Source organism: Citrus clementina, unplaced genomic scaffold (genome assembly GCF_000493195.1).
Source record: "Citrus clementina cultivar Clemenules unplaced genomic scaffold, Citrus_clementina_v1.0 scaffold_2, whole genome shotgun sequence".
In the NCBI taxonomy this organism is placed as follows: domain Eukaryota; kingdom Viridiplantae; phylum Streptophyta; class Magnoliopsida; order Sapindales; family Rutaceae; genus Citrus; species Citrus x clementina.
The window spans coordinates 27,089,041-27,107,555 of NW_006262688.1; the positions used below are offsets into that span (position 1 = coordinate 27,089,041).

The following is an 18,515-nucleotide window of genomic DNA, read 5'->3' on the forward strand; positions in this document are numbered from 1 at the left end:
CCTCTAAAGTAGTTTTGACACGAATATATTCCATCGTTGTTAAGTCAACTACCAATGACAAATCTGTATTTGCAAATTTGTAGAACAAGTTGTATTTATCATTCAACTGCAACTCTGAGATGGATAATAAATTGATAGTTAGGATTATGTAGATAAAAATTGGAAAGGATGCAGTACAATCTGATGGAAATACAAGGGAATTGGCAGCCAAGGACGGGCTAATCTGATATTTGATATCTCAAAGCCTATCAGACGTCAATAGAGAGTGTGTGTGAGAGATTTCCTTCAACGTTGTGTATAATTATTACTGCAGTCATTCAACAACACACCTTGTTAAAATTCAAATTCTAACCTGGAAGCCACTTAACACGAAGAGACTTGAAAACGTAACTTGAAAACCCTTAACACAAAACTTGAATTGTCTGACCTAATTCTTCAATCCATCACAACTTGAAACCTAGTCTATGTGGTAGTGAATCTAGAACTTCAAGAATTAAATGTTGCACACAACATCCTAACATGTTCACAATTCTAGCATCAGTTTTCATGAAGTTGAAAGATGCTTAGCTGCATAAAAATGAATCAGCATTCGCCACCATGTCTCCAACTAGAAAATGTACAAAGTCAAATGTTTACACTTACATAACGCCAGATAGGCGGCGTGCAAAATCAACATGCAATGCATGGCCCCCCTGCAGTGGATACAAAGCTATTGTTAGCCAAATGGTAAGAGACCAAGATTAAATGAGCAATCATATTCATTCAGGCTTGAGAGAAAATAAAAAATTATAATTATTATTAATTACTACAACAATATGAAATCTTTATTGAGTTAACTATAGCAAAATACATCCAAATGAATGCACCTGAATCTTTCAAAAAATTGGTCACTAAAAGCACCCTAAGTCCTTCATTTATCCATGACTTGTGGTAATCGGTCATTTTGTCAATGTTCCAGAAATGCTGAATTATTGCTTTCATTCCTTACTCATACTACACAACTTATCTTTTCAAACAGAAGAAACATCAGAAGCGTAAAGACAATTAAGGGCAATTCCATTTTACCCAACTTCAGAAGGTGTACAGAATCTGAATGCAAGGGTGAAAAGACCACTGCTTATGAAAATGCAAACAGAACAAACTCTTCATGTGAATCAAATTTTCACACTCAAGTGTCAACACAGTTCAAAAATTTCAACAGAAAACTGGGGAGATCTGGGACCCATTTTAATTATGCTAAGAAGCAAGCCACAATGATTGACAGTGGATGTGATTTATTCATATTTGGGTTAGTTCGTAAGAGCAAACTGTATGAAATGTTTGGTTTAATTTCTGGTTAAAAGGATGCATAATGATAGATATTAGTTACATAATTTTCTGTACATCTTGGACAACCACAAACTAACATCAAATCGTCTTCAAATTAAAGCAGAGTACTTTTGTCTAAGTTCACACATCAATGATCCACTATCAATAATTTTCTGCCATAGAGATTATACATCATGGGGAAAATTGAGAAAGCAAAGACACATGCCTTGAAAGCAACCATGTGTGCCACAGGAAGCCCTTGACTACCATTCCTTGCAAAGAGGGATAAGTCACCAACAAAATCTAACAGCTTATGGCGACAAGGTTCATCAGGGAATCGCAATGGGGGGTTTAACCAACCTTCACTGGCACTGCAGAAGAAAAAGAACCAATAAAGTATTTAATGAAACTATGAAAATGCAAGGAATATAACAAAGGTTTGGGCTCTTATCATCAACATGTAGGCTCATTACAAGAAGAAAATTTGATATAATCATTTAATGCTTTCATCTAAAGCTTTCAACCTCCATGTTTATCATTCTTTTTTAAAATTTTTAGTGAAGAAGAAGAAATTGAACACACTTTATAATTATGCCAAGTTAGCACTGATAACTTGCCTAAACTGAATCCTAGGTTTCATGTCAGTCTAGCATATGATACATTTGAGATAGAAGTTCTATGAAATCCATATTATGTAAATCAGACAGTCAGGTTCCATTTAAACCCAGCACAAGTTGTATAAATTTGAGTTACATTCATAGTACATGTGATTATCCTATTTACAAGAAATGACAATTTTCCAAAACCACTGGGAAAGCTCACTGGCAACCATTTTTCTCTGTACTAAGGCCTCAAAACAAACAAATTACCATTAACATTTTGAATTCATTGTTTAGGAGTCAACTCATAACATTAACCCTGGTTCTCACAAATTGTTTAAGAGGCCTGGGCATTACTATTAATATGAAAAAGCAGTAAAGCACTCGTCATTTAAAGAATGCTCACTCTTTTTAATGCCAACAGACATGTTGGCACTCCCCCCAGTCCAACTGATTTGCATCTGTGGACATTTATTACTCACCTACAAACAATGGCATTGTCTAATGAGCCCCCTTTAATTAATCCAGCATTGCACATACGCTCCACCTGAAAGAATTTTCCCACAGACATTCAGCATTAGCAGCGAAAGATTAGAACATAGGCCAATTAAAATTTTTTTAAGAAAAATGACTTTTCAATTTAAGCAATTCTATTTATATGGTGAAAATATACTTAGCTTAACAGTTCTACTGTTCCTTATTTAGGAAAAAGTACAAATTAGTCATGCTACCACTGTTAGAAAATAATTAATCTAAAAACTAGTATCACAGCCCTTTCTCTTACAAAGATTATGTACACTCCATTTTAGAGCACAGTATGATACTAAAAATGGTAAAAATGATACCCCTGTTGAGTGGTGCAAGGCTACAGCTTGAGAGAAAGAAAAAGACCTCCTCATAAATGCAAAAAGTTCTAGAAGATGCAATATGCATTGCATAGCAAGTGCCTTCCAAGGGAGTTGTGGAAAACCATTGGCAGCCTATAGCAGGAACCTGAAACAACAAACTGGGACTTTAGACGGATCACGAGAGAGTCTTTGTGCCTCAAGTATAAAAAAGAAAAAAAGAAAAAAAAATATAGAAATAAATAACAAAATACAACATAGCAAATCAAAACAAAAAACAATGAGTACTGTATGTAAGCATAAAGCCACACCAAGCAAATAACAAATGCAGCAACCTACCTGGGGGAAGTCAATTCCATAAGATATCTGAACCTTCTGAGAAGGGAAAGCAGCCACAAAAGAATCCTCCCTCTGCACGTAGATTGATTGATTTAAAAATGGTGCAACCTTTTCAGCATTGTTTCCATGACAATCCAAGGCCTCCTTTAAACCAACTTGTTCTATTGCCTCTGCCCATACACTTGCTGACCCATCAAAAATAGGAACCTGTCTCAGTTAATTGTTGGGATTATCAATATTAACCATCGGCATTCATTGAAAAAATACTATCAACGTTCATAAAATTGAACTTTAAAATTTTGCACACGGATGTGCCTTTAACTAAAAATAAGCAATAGCACCAAGCCACCAACCTCAGCCTCGACATCCTGATCGTCAGCAACCATATTATGAATTTCGATCTTGCAATTATCAACACCCTTAGCCTCCAAAGCGGAGAGCAAGTGCTCAACAGTACGAATTTGAACTCCGTCTTTAAAAAGCGTAGTACACAAGGGAGACTCTTTGGCGAAATCAATGGAAGCAGGAATCAACCTGGATCGAAACTCAAAGTACCTTCCTTTACCAGCAAACTCCGGACACAATCTGACCGTTGAAACGTTGCCGGAGTGCAGAGTCTTGCCGGTCTTCTCTATAAATCCCGCTAGGGTTTGCTGAAGCCTACCCGTCTGTCACCAAAATTGTGTTTTTGTTCAATTCTGTCGCCAAACAAAATGCAATGGAATCACGAAACAGAGGAAGAGAAAGAGAGAGGGAGCGAGAGCGTACGGATTTCCAGGAGATGACGTTTGAAGACTTGATCGCATTGAAGGTGGCGGAGAGAGTCATCGGAGTGAATCTGCTGTGCCAAAGAATTTCGAATGGCTTTGGTTCTGCATCAGTCAGTAGTCAAACGATGTCGTTCTGTCGTTTTAAACAGATCAAAGTAACACTGAAGGGTGAGCAACCTTTTTTTTTTTTTTTTTAATTTCTTCATTTTTGGCGGGAGCGTGTTGTTTTTGATGTATTGAAAACCTCACTTATTGAAATTGTGATCACTTAAAAAAAAAAAAAATTATTTTAATGGCTCTAATAAAATTAAAATCCCAAAAGGCCATATGCGAAAAATGACTTTTAACGAAACATGGCTTGAACTCCAGCAAAAGACAACTTAAACTCAACATTTTGTTTCATTTTCCTTGCACAAACTCGCAGCGTTGTGCATTGCTTCTTCGGTTCTCCCGCCAAAGTAAATTTCTTTTTAAATCGTTAATTTTTTTTTTAAAAAAAAGGGTAAAACTTAGTCACCAATAAAATATTACCATAATAGAAACGATAGCACTGTGACATGAACAATGTTATCACTTTGTATGCTACAATAAACTGTAGCATGAACTGTAATCCATTTCGATGGTGTTCATTTCCCCTGCACAAAGTCTCAGACTCTTGAGTGTTGTGGATTGCTTCTTTCGCCAAAATAAATTTCTTTTTAAATCATTATTTTTTTAAAAAAAAAAAATTTGATAATTTAGTCACCAATAAAATATCACCATAATAGAATTGATAGCACTGTAGTACGGATAGTGTTATCGCTTTATGTACTGCAATAATACAGTAACTTAAACAGTAATCATTTTCCATCTTGCTCGCATTCAAATATCAGTATTCTTAATTTTAATTTGCATCAATGCAAGCATGCTGGATTCATTATTATTTAATACGTTTAATATTGTAGTTTGCTCATTCCCTTTCCACTCAGATGCCTTGAAACAATGTTCGTATTGTGCAACTTTTTGCTTTTAAATAATTATGGTAGCGTTTACTTTTTAGATTAGATTGGGAATCCTGAAGGGTGGGAATCTTAGGATTGGGAGTGTGGAGTGGGAGTGAGAGTAGGTTGTTTACTTATACTGAAATGGAAACATGGAATAGAGATCAGAATCCAATTTATGTGTTTACTTTGTCTTGGATTGGGAGTAAATAGTTTTAAATTATAATTTTATCATTATTTAAAGAATTATAGTTTTTAATTACAAAACTAATAAAAAATATATTTAATGAATAATATTTATTTTATTATATTTGTAAATTTATTATAATTATTAATATTCTTAATTATGAACAATAAATTATTAATTTTAATTTTAATATAAAATGAAACCTTATTTTATTTTATTTAATATAATTATATTAAATTTATTATTATATAAAATAATAATATAATATTATTTAGTACAAAATTAATATTTTCTTAGAATAAACTATTTATTATTATTAATATTAAATAAGTATAGTACTACTATTTTAAAAATAAATATAATAATATTATATTTATTAATTCTCTATTAATATAATAATATTATTTTAAAATAATTTTAACTTAGAATCAATGTAAATTATTATTTAGTTAAATATAATATTATTATTCAAATAAATATTATTTATTTTATTTTATTAATTATAAAATATTAAATTAAATTAAATTAAAAATGAAAGGGTAAAAAGGAGAGAGGTGGGAGTGGATTCCCACTCCCACCTCCCCCAATGGGAGTCCCACTCCCACTCCCCACTCAAAAAATGAGTGGGCCCACGGAGTGGGATTCCCAATCCGTGGCCATTTTAAGCAAGTAAACGCTTGAGTGGGAGGAATCCACACTCCTTACTCCCACTCCAGCAAGTAAACACAGCATATATGTAATGATGTCATATAATACTATTTTACTTGAGTCAAAAGGCCGTATATAGCGACCACGAGATGTAGGAGAAAAAACTGAATCGCGTCATTTTTTTTATTACATGAGATTATTATTCAGAGTGCAACATATTATATGATTAAAATTAGTATTATTTTATTATGTTTAGATTATAAAATGGTATTGGATGTTGGTTCTCAAGCATAGGAGACGATTTTTTTATGTCATCGAATCAGATTAGGTAAAATATGGGTATAATAAGATTTCCTGAGTTTACAATATTCATAAATTTACCGTGAATGTTGTAAATTGATATAGTTTATATTATGTTAGATTTTCTTATTATCCCCTATTGAATGACATGAATCTGAAGTATTGTAAGGAAATCTTAAATAATATTCATATGTCGATAAAGAGACAATTACAAAACTAAACTTAAAAAATCAAACCACCATTGCCTGAACCAAAAAGAAATCGAAGGTTGCTCATTTATTCCAAAATGCTTTTATTTAATATATGAATAATTGAAACAATTTATTACTCTAATTAATTGTTAAAAAAACAATGACCATTTACTTTTATAAAAATCACGTGGAATTTAGCTTAATAGATAATGTGTCGTTGTGTAGTGAAACATACAAATCTCATGACATTTTTCTTTAGAACACAAAAACGACATGCCATTTCCAACGAAAACCCAACAGACAACATGCGCCAGATGCCATTGAACATCCCGTCGTTCCTTAATGAAACGTCAAATGAAGTGTGATTTGGGACTTGCCTGCAAATTCAATTTTCAAATATTAGATGTAATGTTGTTGAAAAATGGATGACTTGTTATGCCTAATGTGAAATTTTACAATAGTATTTTGTTTGAAAAAAGAAAAATAGAAAACAAAGATAAGGTGTTCCTCCTTTTCAATTTTTTTTCTTAAAAAAAAACGAGAGCATTTCAACAAATGGGCTACCTTGAATTTTACTTTCCTTTAACTAGTAGTCTTTCGATTTTCAATTTTATAAATGATTTATCTGTCGACATATATTCATATTATGCAAAAAGTAAATATTTCAAATAAAATTTATCCAAGCTGACATTGATTCATAATTTAATTAAACCAACGATTGCTTTAATTAAATTATGAAAAAAATTCCTAAAAATCACACACAAAACGAAGTTACACCGGAAGTAAGTTATAATTTTTTTAATTTACCAAAAAAGAGCATAGTTTTTGGTGTGTTTTTGTTTCATTCAACCAATTATGTTATGACATAAAAATTTGTATAAAATTTTGTGGAGAAAAGAGTATCATCTATTCCGAGACGTAGAGTACACGGCTTGCAACACAAAACATTTATAGGCCACTGCTATGTTACGCCGCACACAGTAACAATAACGGATTCCACCGTCAGTACTGTTGTTGTATGTGGATGTACGTTACTATTAACTTAACGTAAGGGATCCACATTTCTAAATTCTGAGACATTACGACAACAGTAGGAAATTAAAAAAAAAAAATTGGTAAGAGATGAATCATATATAGCTGCGAAATGTTATTGTAATCCAGGCTTGACTTTGAATTCAATGTCAACAAACTCAACTGCAAGTCCAGAAGGCTGCTCTGCTTCTGCGTGTTGTTGTTGGTCGGCGAAACTGATGATAGCAGTTGGAAAAGCTTCCAGACTGAGAATTAACAAGTTCAAAAAGCACCAAGACATTGCCGATTATACCCTACGGTTTTGGCTTTTGTGCTCACATTGCCAATTACACCCTGACCCATGTGTCAATAATGCCAATTATTACCTACGTTTCTTTCCACCTCTACCCCCGATCGTTGGTCCGTCTTTCCACTGCTACCCCCGATAACATGGTACACGCAATGCCAATTATACCCTAGTCACGTGTCACGACAAAAACCATATTCACACGATGTTGATTTACCATCAGTCACGAGTACCCCGGGCGTGTTTGGTGCGTATAAATATGTTAGGGTTTGTTATTAATGTTTGCGATTTTTTAAAGGACAAGTAATATGTTACGATAAACGTAATATACACACACTTATAGTAATAGTATTAATAATGGAATATGTTATTATTGTTGTGAGTGTGTGTATGTTACGTTTAACTAACATAGAGTGATTTTTTTTAAAGTAAAGAATCAAAAACTATCAATGGACTTGTTATTTGTTAAAATATTACAATTTTATTTTTTTAGGCTTTTTTTTTCGCACAAACTTTCAATAATTTATCATGGATTCTCGAGTATCACTGGTGGATTGGGTGGATTTGCACAGTAAAATTTGAATATTTAAATTCCAATAGTAGTTCCTGGGTCTAAACAGTCCGTCCAATGAAATTTGAGAATTAAAAAAAGTAAAAAATAATAATTATGGAGAAATATTCGACAGTTTTTCCCATTAATTTTTTAGTAAAATATTTGAAATGTCTGTTAAATAAAATTTTGTAAGCGAATATATAAAAAAAAGAAACACATAAAGTCACTTCCAAAGTACAAACAATGCATTACTTTTGTTTTGCTGCCATAATCGATACATATTTTTTATTTCTTAAAAAAAAAGTTTTTTTTTTATTAAATGAGATTAGAGACCACCTCCAAATCGAGCTTAATTTGCCCGCCACTGACAGAGAAAACCCTCCTAAAAACCCCCATTTGTTTTACTCGTGTGAAATTCACACGACCACGACACTCTCTTCAAAACCCGCCACACTCTCTCTCTTTCCCAATTTAAATTTTTCTCTCAATCTAAATCAAATCCTCCCCCGTTTTGGTTCCCGCGAAACTGCGATAAAACCCTAGCATTTTAATTTTTGTATTTCGGAGACCGATTCTATTGGTCTCCGGCATTGATTCTTGATTCCGGGGCTTTACATTTCGAACGACATGTCGTCAGAGGAGGAGATTCTGATGCGCGACGTGACGAATGCGGGCCTCGTTGTGAGCGACCGCATTGGACGGGAAGTTGCGTCTCAGCTTGATGTGGAAGAGGCTCTGGAAGCTTCCAGATACGCCAGCCACCCCTACACGACTCACCCTAGAGAGGTACATTGTTGGTCAAAAATTCAATTCATACTTTCATATTTACTTGAGTTAGTTTGTTTTATAAGAAAATTGGTGCCATGTCAGCCTTATGGTAGTTTGAGTTAGTTTTTATTTGAATATGGATCTATCAGTTTGTGTTTCAAAGCCATTAGTTAGAATAGGGGGGAATATTTAATCATGCCCGGTGGCCGGGGGGTGGGTGGAGAACGTGCAGATGCTTCTTCTTGGAAGTAATTCCTAAAAAAAAAAAGAGGCAATTTTAATGCATCCCCAGTGAGTACTGAAGAAGCAGCTCATTTTTTACGGTTAATAATTTTATTGCAGTGGCCTCCTTTAGTTGAGGTGGTAGATACATGGGACTTGCCTACTGTGCTTGTTGAGAGGTATAATGCGGCTGGTGGTGAAGGAAATGCTTTATGTGGAATATTTCCGGAGATACACAGGGCGTGGGCATCAGTGGATAATTCTTTGTTTCTTTGGCGTTTTGACAAGTGGTAAGATTATCTTATTACCTTTGCAATAGTTCAGCATGCTGATGTTGTGTTACTAGTTGTTGGTCATGGGTCTCTGAAAATAGTAACAATATTGATAAGGCTTCAAATTCATCTAAACGAAGAAAATAGGGTATATAGCACTTCAGTTCTCGAATCTGCATATGGGTTTGTTCTCTATGAATTCTTTTTTTGCAAGTTTATTGCCTTTTCTTTCATTTCTAGATCAACTATTGGCTTTTGAAAGACACTAGTATTATCCTTAAGGAGGAAATTTTTACTTAGTGGTATTCATCTTGCTACTATGGTTTGTTCTCATCTTATTTTCTACATAGTGATATCTTCTCTAACATCATTTTTATTGTTAGGGATGGTCAATGTCCTGAATATACTGGGGAGGAACAAGTTATTTGTGCCGTTGGTCTCGCCAAATCTAAACCTGGCATTTTTGTAGAAGTTATCCAATACCTTTTAATTTTAGCAACACCAGTTGAGGTTGTTGCCCTAACCTTTTTTTTTCCTCCCCCTTCTGACAGTGAGCTATGTTAGTAGTAATTAAGCATAGTTATTATGCTATAATAATGTTCCTCCTATTCTTTTTATCAGTTGATTCTTGTAGGAGTATGCTGCTCAGGAGCAGGTGATGGTACAGATCCTTATGCGGAGATTTCACTGCAGCCTTTGCCTGAATACACAGTACCATCAGATGGGGTCACCATGACTTGTGTAACATGCTCTGATAAGGGGCGTATTCTCCTAGCCGGCCGTGATGGCAACATTTATGAGTTGCTGTACACCACTGGTTCAGGCTGGTATAAGCGTTGCCGTAAAGTTTGCCATACTGCAGGTGTTGGAAATGTCATCTCAAGGTAGTTTTATGAGTAGATGCCACAGATTGAAACATGCCATTCACGCTGTTATTATCTTATACTGATGATTTAAGCTTCTTTATGATTTAGCTGCTTTAAATTCACAAGATTGTATTTCATTTTTGTTCAATTGAATTTGTTTGTGACAGTGAATCAATACATTTTGGTTTTCTAGTTTCATTTATTTTAATGTGTAATTTACTTGGGGGTTGGTTATCCCACTTATCCTTGGTGAAATGTTATAAAACTGATTTCCTTTTTACACTATGTTAAAAAACATGCTCAATGATGTTTCCAGGTGGATTGTGCCAAATGTATTTAGATTTGGAGCTGTTGACCCCATTGTTGAACTGGTTTTTGACAATGAAAGACAGCTTCTGTATGCACGAACTGAGGAGATGAAACTTCAGGTTTTTGTTTTGGGCCCAAATGGAGATGGTCCCCTGAAGAAGGTGGCTGAAGAAAGGAACCTGTTCAATCAGAGAGATACCCATCATGGAGGTAGACAAACAACGGGACAAAGAGCCCCCCATCGGTCAACCAAGCCATCTGTAGTATCCATTTCACCTTTGTCCACTCTTGAATCGAAGTGGCTGCACCTTGTTGCTGTTTTGTCAGATGGAAGAAGGATGTACCTTTCCACTTCTGCATCTAGTGGTAACAGTGGCACTGTTGGTGGTGTGGGTGGATTCAACAATCACCATTTTAGGCCAAGCTGTTTAAAAGTTGTAACTACTAGGCCTTCTCCACCCTTAGGGGTTGGTGGAGGGCTTGGCTTTGGAGCTATATCTCTAGCTGGCAGAAATCAGAGTGATGATATCTCCTTAAAGGTTGAAACTGCATATTATTCAGCTGGAACCCTTGTCCTTTCTGATGCATCACCACCAACCATGTCTTCTCTTATAATTGTCAGCAAGGACCCCAGTTCACAGTCATATCCGACAGGTAGTTTAGGGACAAGTGCTAGGATTTCTCGTGCGCTTAGGGAATCTGTGACTTCTTTACCTGTTGAAGGCCGAATGCTTTCTGTGACAGATATTCTACCCTTACCGGACACAGCTACCACTGTTCAATCTCTATACTCAGAACTTGAATTTTGTGGATTTGAAATCTCCGGGGAGTCCTGTGAAAAGTCATCTGGAAAACTTTGGGCTAGAGGTGACCTTTCAACCCAACATATACTTCCAAGGAGGAGAATTGTTGTTTTTAGTACTATGGGCATGATGGAAGTAGTATTCAACAGGCCTGTTGATATTCTGAGAAGATTGTTTGAGTTGAACTCTCCAAGATCAATTTTAGAAGACTTTTTTAATCGTTTTGGAGCTGGCGAGGCAGCTGCAATGTGTTTGATGTTAGCTGCTAGGATAGTTCATTCTGAAAATCTTATAAGCAATGCCGTTGCCGAGAAGGCTGCCGAAGCTTTTGTTGACCCAAGGCTTGTTGGGATGCCACAACTTGAAGGTAGTAATGCATTGGCAAACACTAGGACAGCAGCAGGGGGATTCAGCATGGGGCAGGTTGTTCAAGAAGCTGAGCCTGTATTTTCAGGTGCATATGAAGGGCTCTGCCTGTGTGCGTCAAGGCTGCTATTTCCTCTTTGGGAACTTCCTGTAATGGTCATGAAAGGAGATGCCATATCTGAAAACGGGGTCGTTGTATGTAGACTTTCTTCTGGGGCTATGCAAGTGCTTGAAAACAAGATTCGTTCTTTGGAGAAGTTTTTAAGGTGTATAAGGAACCAGAGAAGGGGACTTTATGGCTACGTAGCCGGTATGGGGGACTTGAGTGGTTCTATTCTGTATGGAACTGGTGCAGATTCAGTTGCTGGTGATCAGAGTCTAATTAGAAATTTATTTGGTAGTTACTCACGAAATGCTGACTCGAATGGTGCTGGGACATCAACTAAAAGACAAAGATTACCATATAGTCCTGCTGAATTGGCTGCAATAGAGGTGTGATAAAAAATCTGAAGCATTCTTGTTTTTGTACTTTTCATTTGTTTTGAAGACTTACAGGTCTGTTCTGCGAACAGGTGAGGGCAATGGAATGCATCAGGCAGTTGCTTCTTAGATCTGCTGAAGCTTTGTTTTTGCTCCAGCTTCTTTCTCAGCATCATGTGACGCGGTTGGTTCAAGGGTTTGATGCTAATTTGCGGCAGGAATTGGTTCAACTGACATTTTGTCAACTAGTTTGTTCGGAGGAGGGTGACCGTCTTGCTACAAGGCTTATTTCTGCTTTGATGGAGGTAATGCGTGTTTACATTAAACATTGTTAGAGTTGACTTTTATTTAGGCTCAAAACCTTCATCTGTTTCACCTAGGTGTTCTTAACTGCTGTGGTTTTAGCTGCCATCGCCATCTCCATTCTGCATAAATTCCTTAACAGATGTCATTTTTGTCATTCATTTCTCCAGTATTATACTGATCCTGATGGAAGGGGCACAGTAGATGATATTAGTGGGCGACTTAGAGAGGGGTGTCCAAGCTATTTCAAGGAATCTGATTACAAGTTCTTTTTAGCGGTGGAATGTCTTGAAAGGGCAGCTGTAACGTCAGACTCTGAGGAGAAGGAGAATCTTGCTAGAGAGGCCTTCAATTTCTTGAGTAAGGTCCCTGAGTCTGCAGATTTACGAACTGTTTGCAGACGGTTTGAGGACTTAAGGTCGGTTTAAATATCAAATTCAAGGCTAGAGGTACTGCTCTTTAACTTGTGTATGCCTGAATCAGATCATTGTCTTTGATCACTGCAGATTTTATGAGGCTGTGGTTCGCTTACCTCTGCAAAAGGCACAGGCTCTTGACCCAGCTGGTGATGCTTTCAATGATCAAATTGATGCAGCAACTCGAGAATATGCACTTGTTCAGCGTCAACAATGCTATGAGATAATAACCAGTGCTTTGCGATCTCTGAAAGGTGACTCTTCACAGAGGGAATTCGGGTCTCCTGTTAGACCTGCTGGACCACGGTCTGCCCTTGATCCAGCTTCACGGAAGAAATATATATGCCAGATTGTTCAGCTTGGTGTCCAGTCACCTGATAGAATATTTCATGAGTACCTTTATCGAACAATGATTGATTTGGGCCTTGAAAATGAACTGTTGGAGTACGGAGGTCCTGATTTGGTGCCTTTTCTGCAAAGTGCTGGTCGCGAGCCCATACAAGAGGTTTTAACTATTTCAATTTTGGATTTTCCCATATTGGTTTTTACTTAAAGAGATGAAACGTGATAAAGTCACCTTAAGATGTCAAATATTGATTTTATTCTTTATCAAAAAAAAAAAAAAATTACTCTAGTTATTTTGCACCAAAACCTTTGCACCTAAAGTTGGTTACCTATTTGAAATTTTAAGCAGGCATATCAACTGAAGTTTTCATTTATTCCTATTTGCATTTTTCTGTTATCTGTCTCAGGTTCGAGCTGTCTCTGGAATAACATCAGCAGCTTCTTTGATGGGTCAAACAGGAACACCTATCCCATCTAATGAAGCCAAATACTTTGATCTTTTGGCACGATATTATGTCTTGAAACGACAACATTTACTTGCAGCTCATGTGTTGCTAAGGCTTGCTGAGAGAAGATCAACTGACGAGAAAGATGCTCCTACTCTTGATCAGAGGTCTACAGTTTCTTCTTTTGCCTGTTATACTCTTTATTATGTTTCTAAAATTCCCATGGGTCTTGTGTTTTTCTGGGCAATTGATGCTCGATTCAGTATTGAAACTTGCTTTGGGTAGGGCCGAGATGGCATCAATTCAAAAATGAATGCGATTCTTGGTTTTTAACTATCCAGAATTAGACAACTATTTCAAGATATCCAATAAATAGATGGAGTTAGGTTGGGAGGGGAGATTGATTTTTAAACTAGTTTTTTTCCCTGGCCTCATTTAACCTGTGCTGGCCAGATTTGATCAGTTGAGTGCTTGTATTGTTCTCGTGGATAAGTAAAAGTGTGAGAAACTTTTATAGATTGAGTATACATGTATACCTAAGAATCTCATTTTGAGACTAACACACGTAGGACCCATGATCACTCAATTTAAGTTTCTGATTTCTGATCCCATTATTAGATTTATTTGTCAAGATAAACTGCTAACCAAATTTATACTAGGTTGCATGTGGTTGTTTCCTCGGTTGCCCAGTTCAAATTTCCATCTCTTGCCCCAGCATGCTTATCATCTGATAGTTGTTCTCTTCTTGTCACTGGCAGGCGTCAATACCTAAGCAATGCCATTTTACAGGCCAAGAATGCAACCAACAGTGACAGTCTGGTGGGTTCAACTCGGGGTGCTTTTGATAATGGATTGTTAGATTTACTTGAAGGGAAGCTTGCTGTCCTTCGGTTCCAAACAAAAATCAAAGAGGAACTGGAGGCTATAGCTTCCAGTTTAGAAACCTCAGTTGATATGTCTGAGTCTACTCAAAATGGATCAGCCCCTGATAGCAGTTCAACAACTGATGCTAACTATGCAAAAATTGTGCGAGAGAAAGCCAAAGAGCTGTCATTAGATTTAAAGAGCATCACTCAACTGTATAATGAATATGCAGTGCCATTTGAACTTTGGGAGGTACTCCTTGTTTCTCTATCTATTCTCATTTTAATAAATAAATACAAGATGAACTTATAGCATTTAAGTTGCTCCTGTCTGTCTTTTTTCTTTCTGGTCCCTTGAGCTTCAGTTAATGGATGGCTTACTGGAAAACTGGATTTCTGTTTAAAGTTTTACCATAGTTCTGTACCTATTGTGTGAATTAGTTTGTTTTCTATGTATAATAAGTACGATAACTCCTGTTATTCCATCCAGAGGTTTATCCTGCTAGGAGACTCATGATTTCCTTTGTCTGAATTCTATTATTATTTTTGTATAACTTAGTATAAATTTATGGAATCTTCAATATTATTATAAAGTACTTTGTGTTATGATTTTTTTTCATTTGTTATGTCACAACAATGAATTTTTGGCTTGAATTACTGTTTACTTTCTAAATTTAAGTTGCATAAAAAAATTTTGCATTTCTCCCGTTCAAACATATGTTTATGTACAAATTGCTGAAGGTGGAATCTCATGGTCGTCTTATTTGTGCATGATTAAATTATGATGAAGACATTTATTTAGTTGGTTCAGATAAAGGTCTTTTTTTAAAGAAATGGCTTGGGTTTTCCTCAAACATGGTGCAAGAAGTGATAATAATCTTATCAATGAGTAAATAAATGAAGAATGAAGTGATAATTGGCCGGCACTTAGTAAATTGAAGTGAGTAAGGTCTATGAATCAAGCTAGAGGAGTTTCTAACTACTTTGAAGTGCATTTGCTTGCTCACTCAAGCTTTTGGAGCAGTAGTGGTTGGATAATTATCCCTCAAGTGATTGAACTTATCTTTGTTCCTGAGCTGTTGCTACCATTTTTATTCTCACCTTACTGTTGTAACTGTTCTGATCTAAAACAAAAGGCAGTTTTTGAGTGGTGTTAATTGGTAAATGACAGTGAATGTTCCTTTTCAAGAAGTTTCCTCTGGAATGTCATGGTGAGAAGTAAATAAGGATACAATCTAATAGGAGGATTTTGGATTTGTAAGATGCTCAACGAGATATCTGCGGGGCACTCTGCAGTGTTTTTTCCTCCCTTTAGTAGCTTAATGTGCGTGATAGGGAGGTGATAATAGGAGGTTTATTTTTCTGTTTGTTTTTTCTCTCTTCTTTGTAGATTCTTTCCTCTCATAATGTGCTCATGAGAAGAATTGGATTTCTCTTGAGCAAGATTGAGTTTTAACTCTATTAAAAATGTGGATGACAAAGAGGTTGGTTGATATGCTTCTTATTGTCATTGATTGTAAGCATTTCTTTGAACTGCCTCTGGAAGGATTATAGAGTTTGGATTCGTGAATCTCTGGTGAACGTTCATTTATTTATTTATTTTAGTTGATGATCTGATTTTTCCTTCTTGTGTCCAAGGATAGATGTTTTGGAAAGTTGAATTGCCTTGTAAAAACGAAGTTTTATCCTGGAGTTTACCACAAGGAGGGATAATACTTGTGTTATAGTGCAGTCTAAGGCCTTTTATTTGCTGGTCTCTTTATTGTTGTATTGAATCTTTTTAATTTGCTTAGTTGATGATCTGACTTTCCCTTCTTTTGCTCAAGTGTAGATATGATTTGAGAAGTAGAATTGCCTTGTAAAAACCAAGTTTTATCCTGCAGTTTACCGCAAGGAGGGTTCATACTTGTGTTATATTGCAGAATAACTGAATAAGGACCTTTGTTTACTTGTCTTTTCATTTCTGTATTATGTGAAAGAAGTTAGTGGAAAATATTGACCATTTTTTCTTGATAGTGCTATTGTTATGGGTTATGGAATAGGCATTACGGGAAACCTGATTGATATTGGTGGAACCTTTTCCATTTTTTTTATTATACTAGAAGGTTCTACATTTGGTGTAAGAAATAGAGTTATGGTACCATAGCATTTGTTGCCTCTTTGGCGTTGTTGTTGTCATGCCAATTTCTTTGTATGTTGCAGTAATTATCAGGTCCCACATATATGGTTTGACAAATGGACCTCCTTTGCCTATTTCATGGCAAAGGAGGTCCATTGATTTCTTTTTTTTTGTATTTTCTAATCTTCTGAGATGTACTGTTATACTACTTTAAACATACTTTTGAATCTAAATTTCATGGCATAAATTTCTTTCCTTTTTGCACTGCTTTCAGATATGTCTGGAAATGCTATACTTTGCAAACTATACTGGGGATGCTGATAGTAGTATTATTAGAGAAACTTGGGCTAGACTAATTGATCAGGCTCTTTCAAAGGGTGGCATTGCTGAAGCGTGTTCTGTACTGAAGAGGGTTGGTTCCCATATGTATCCTGGGGATGGAGCCGTTTTACCTCTGGATACTCTATGCCTTCACCTTGAAAAGGCTGCACTGGTACATTTCTCCCTTTATGCATATTTAAGCACACTTTGTCTTGTATGTGTTTATGGCAAACTGGTTTATTTAATTAATGATTACTTGTTTTGCCTTCACAAAAAGGAGAAAAAGATTACCCTTTTTGTGTTTATGGCTGTAAGAGTATTGCTTGGTTTGCAGTTGAGTATGTTTGCTTTTGTGCATTACACTTTTTCTGATGATTACCTTTTTTTCTTTCCTTTCAAAATTACAACTCTTTGTGCAGGAGAGATTAGATTCACAGGTTGAATCTGTTGGAGATGAAGATATAGCAAGGGCTCTTCTGGCTGCTTGTAAAGGAGCCGCAGAACCTGTTTTGAACACTTATGATCAGTTATTATCCAGTGGAGCTATTTTGCCGTCACCAAACCTCAGGTTACGCGTTCTTCGATCAGTGCTCGTGGTACTTAGAGAGTGGGCAATGTCTGTATTTGCAAAAAGAATGGGTACAAGCGCTACAGGAGCATCTTTAATATTAGGTGGAACATTTTCAGCGGATCAAACAACAGTCATTAACCAAGGGATTCGAGATAAGATCACCAGTGCTGCAAACAGGTTAACTTATACTTTTTTCATCCATTTTTGGGTTTCATCAAGCTTGCAATGTATGTTTCTTTTTTATCAAAGATTGAATGAAGTGTTCCTGTGGAAGGTGCAAGATTGGCTTATGGTCTGGTTTAAATTAACAAGTTGTAAATGTAGTTTTGTTACATGCATGCAAAGTCTCAAGAGTTTTAAATTTCTTAACAGATAACCTTACTATGCTATTTTAAACAGTTAATGGCTTCAATTTAGGATAACGGGCAAATAAAATTGTAAATTGTAAATGGGACCTGATAACCTGATGTGTGTAAAATGAATAGCATGTTGGTTTGGTACGGTGACCGTATGTGTAGATGATGTTGTTTTTCGTCTTTTTTCACTCTCTATCTCTCTCTCGTTTCCTTTTTGAAATCCTGAGGATTTGTTTAGCTATTGCAGTGTGGTGATGATCTAACTTGGGTGAACAAAATTGTTGCTCATATTCATGAATTAGTATCATATGTGAACACAGATCATGTTCTGAGGTGAAGATTTTATTAGTGACATCCTCCTTGATTTGGGATGGCAGGTATATGACGGAGGTGCGTAGGTTGCCTTTGCCACAGAGCCAGACAGGGGCTGTTTACCGAGGATTTCGAGAACTCGAAGAGTCCCTAATAAGTCCCTTTCCTTTGGATCGATTTTGAGTGTTTCTTGTTTCATGTATTATGTTAATGAATTTTTTCTTGTAGCATTAGTTTTGCAAATAAGAACATAAAAGTTCAGCATTGAGACGTTCATGTAACAACATCATGCTTAACTGTAATCAATTCAAATGTGAAAGCGGCCCCCATTTATTTTCA

General features: G+C 36.0%; 2 protein-coding genes across 5 annotated transcripts; one reads left to right on the top strand and one right to left on the bottom strand.

Annotated features, from left to right (window-relative positions):
- Window positions 1–143: 143 nt before the first annotated feature.
- On the bottom strand, window positions 144–3,966 carry LOC18052362 (probable UDP-3-O-acyl-N-acetylglucosamine deacetylase 2, mitochondrial). 3 transcript variants are annotated; one of them, XM_006448101.2, is made up of 8 exons: window positions 3,860–3,966; window positions 3,445–3,759; window positions 3,092–3,298; window positions 2,799–2,900; window positions 2,390–2,454; window positions 1,535–1,679; window positions 643–692; window positions 144–307 (listed from the first exon to the last, which is right to left on the bottom strand). In XM_006448101.2, exons 1-8 carry the CDS (start codon window positions 3,917–3,919, stop codon window positions 286–288), a joined length of 966 nt encoding a protein of 321 aa, XP_006448164.2. In that variant the 5' UTR covers window positions 3,920–3,966; the 3' UTR covers window positions 144–285. The 3 variants fall into 3 exon arrangements, with proteins under 3 accessions (XP_006448164.2, XP_024047205.1, XP_024047206.1); XM_024191437.1 differs by lacking the exon at window positions 144–307 and adding an exon at window positions 554–567; XM_024191438.1 differs by lacking the exons at window positions 144–307; window positions 643–692 and having other exon boundaries at window positions 1,626–1,679; window positions 2,753–2,900.
- Window positions 3,967–8,374: 4,408 nt separating this feature from the next.
- Window positions 8,375–18,515, top strand: LOC18052363 (nuclear pore complex protein NUP155). 2 transcript variants are annotated; one of them, XM_006448102.2, is made up of 13 exons: window positions 8,375–8,824; window positions 9,149–9,318; window positions 9,684–9,810; window positions 9,922–10,184; window positions 10,483–12,136; window positions 12,217–12,429; window positions 12,598–12,845; window positions 12,934–13,348; window positions 13,596–13,801; window positions 14,393–14,750; window positions 16,891–17,109; window positions 17,357–17,685; window positions 18,242–18,515. In XM_006448102.2, exons 1-13 carry the CDS (start codon window positions 8,666–8,668, stop codon window positions 18,357–18,359), a joined length of 4,479 nt encoding a protein of 1,492 aa, XP_006448165.1. In that variant the 5' UTR covers window positions 8,375–8,665; the 3' UTR covers window positions 18,360–18,515. The 2 variants fall into 2 exon arrangements, with proteins under 2 accessions (XP_006448165.1, XP_024046388.1); XM_024190620.1 differs by lacking the exon at window positions 9,684–9,810 and having other exon boundaries at window positions 8,734–8,824; window positions 9,935–10,184.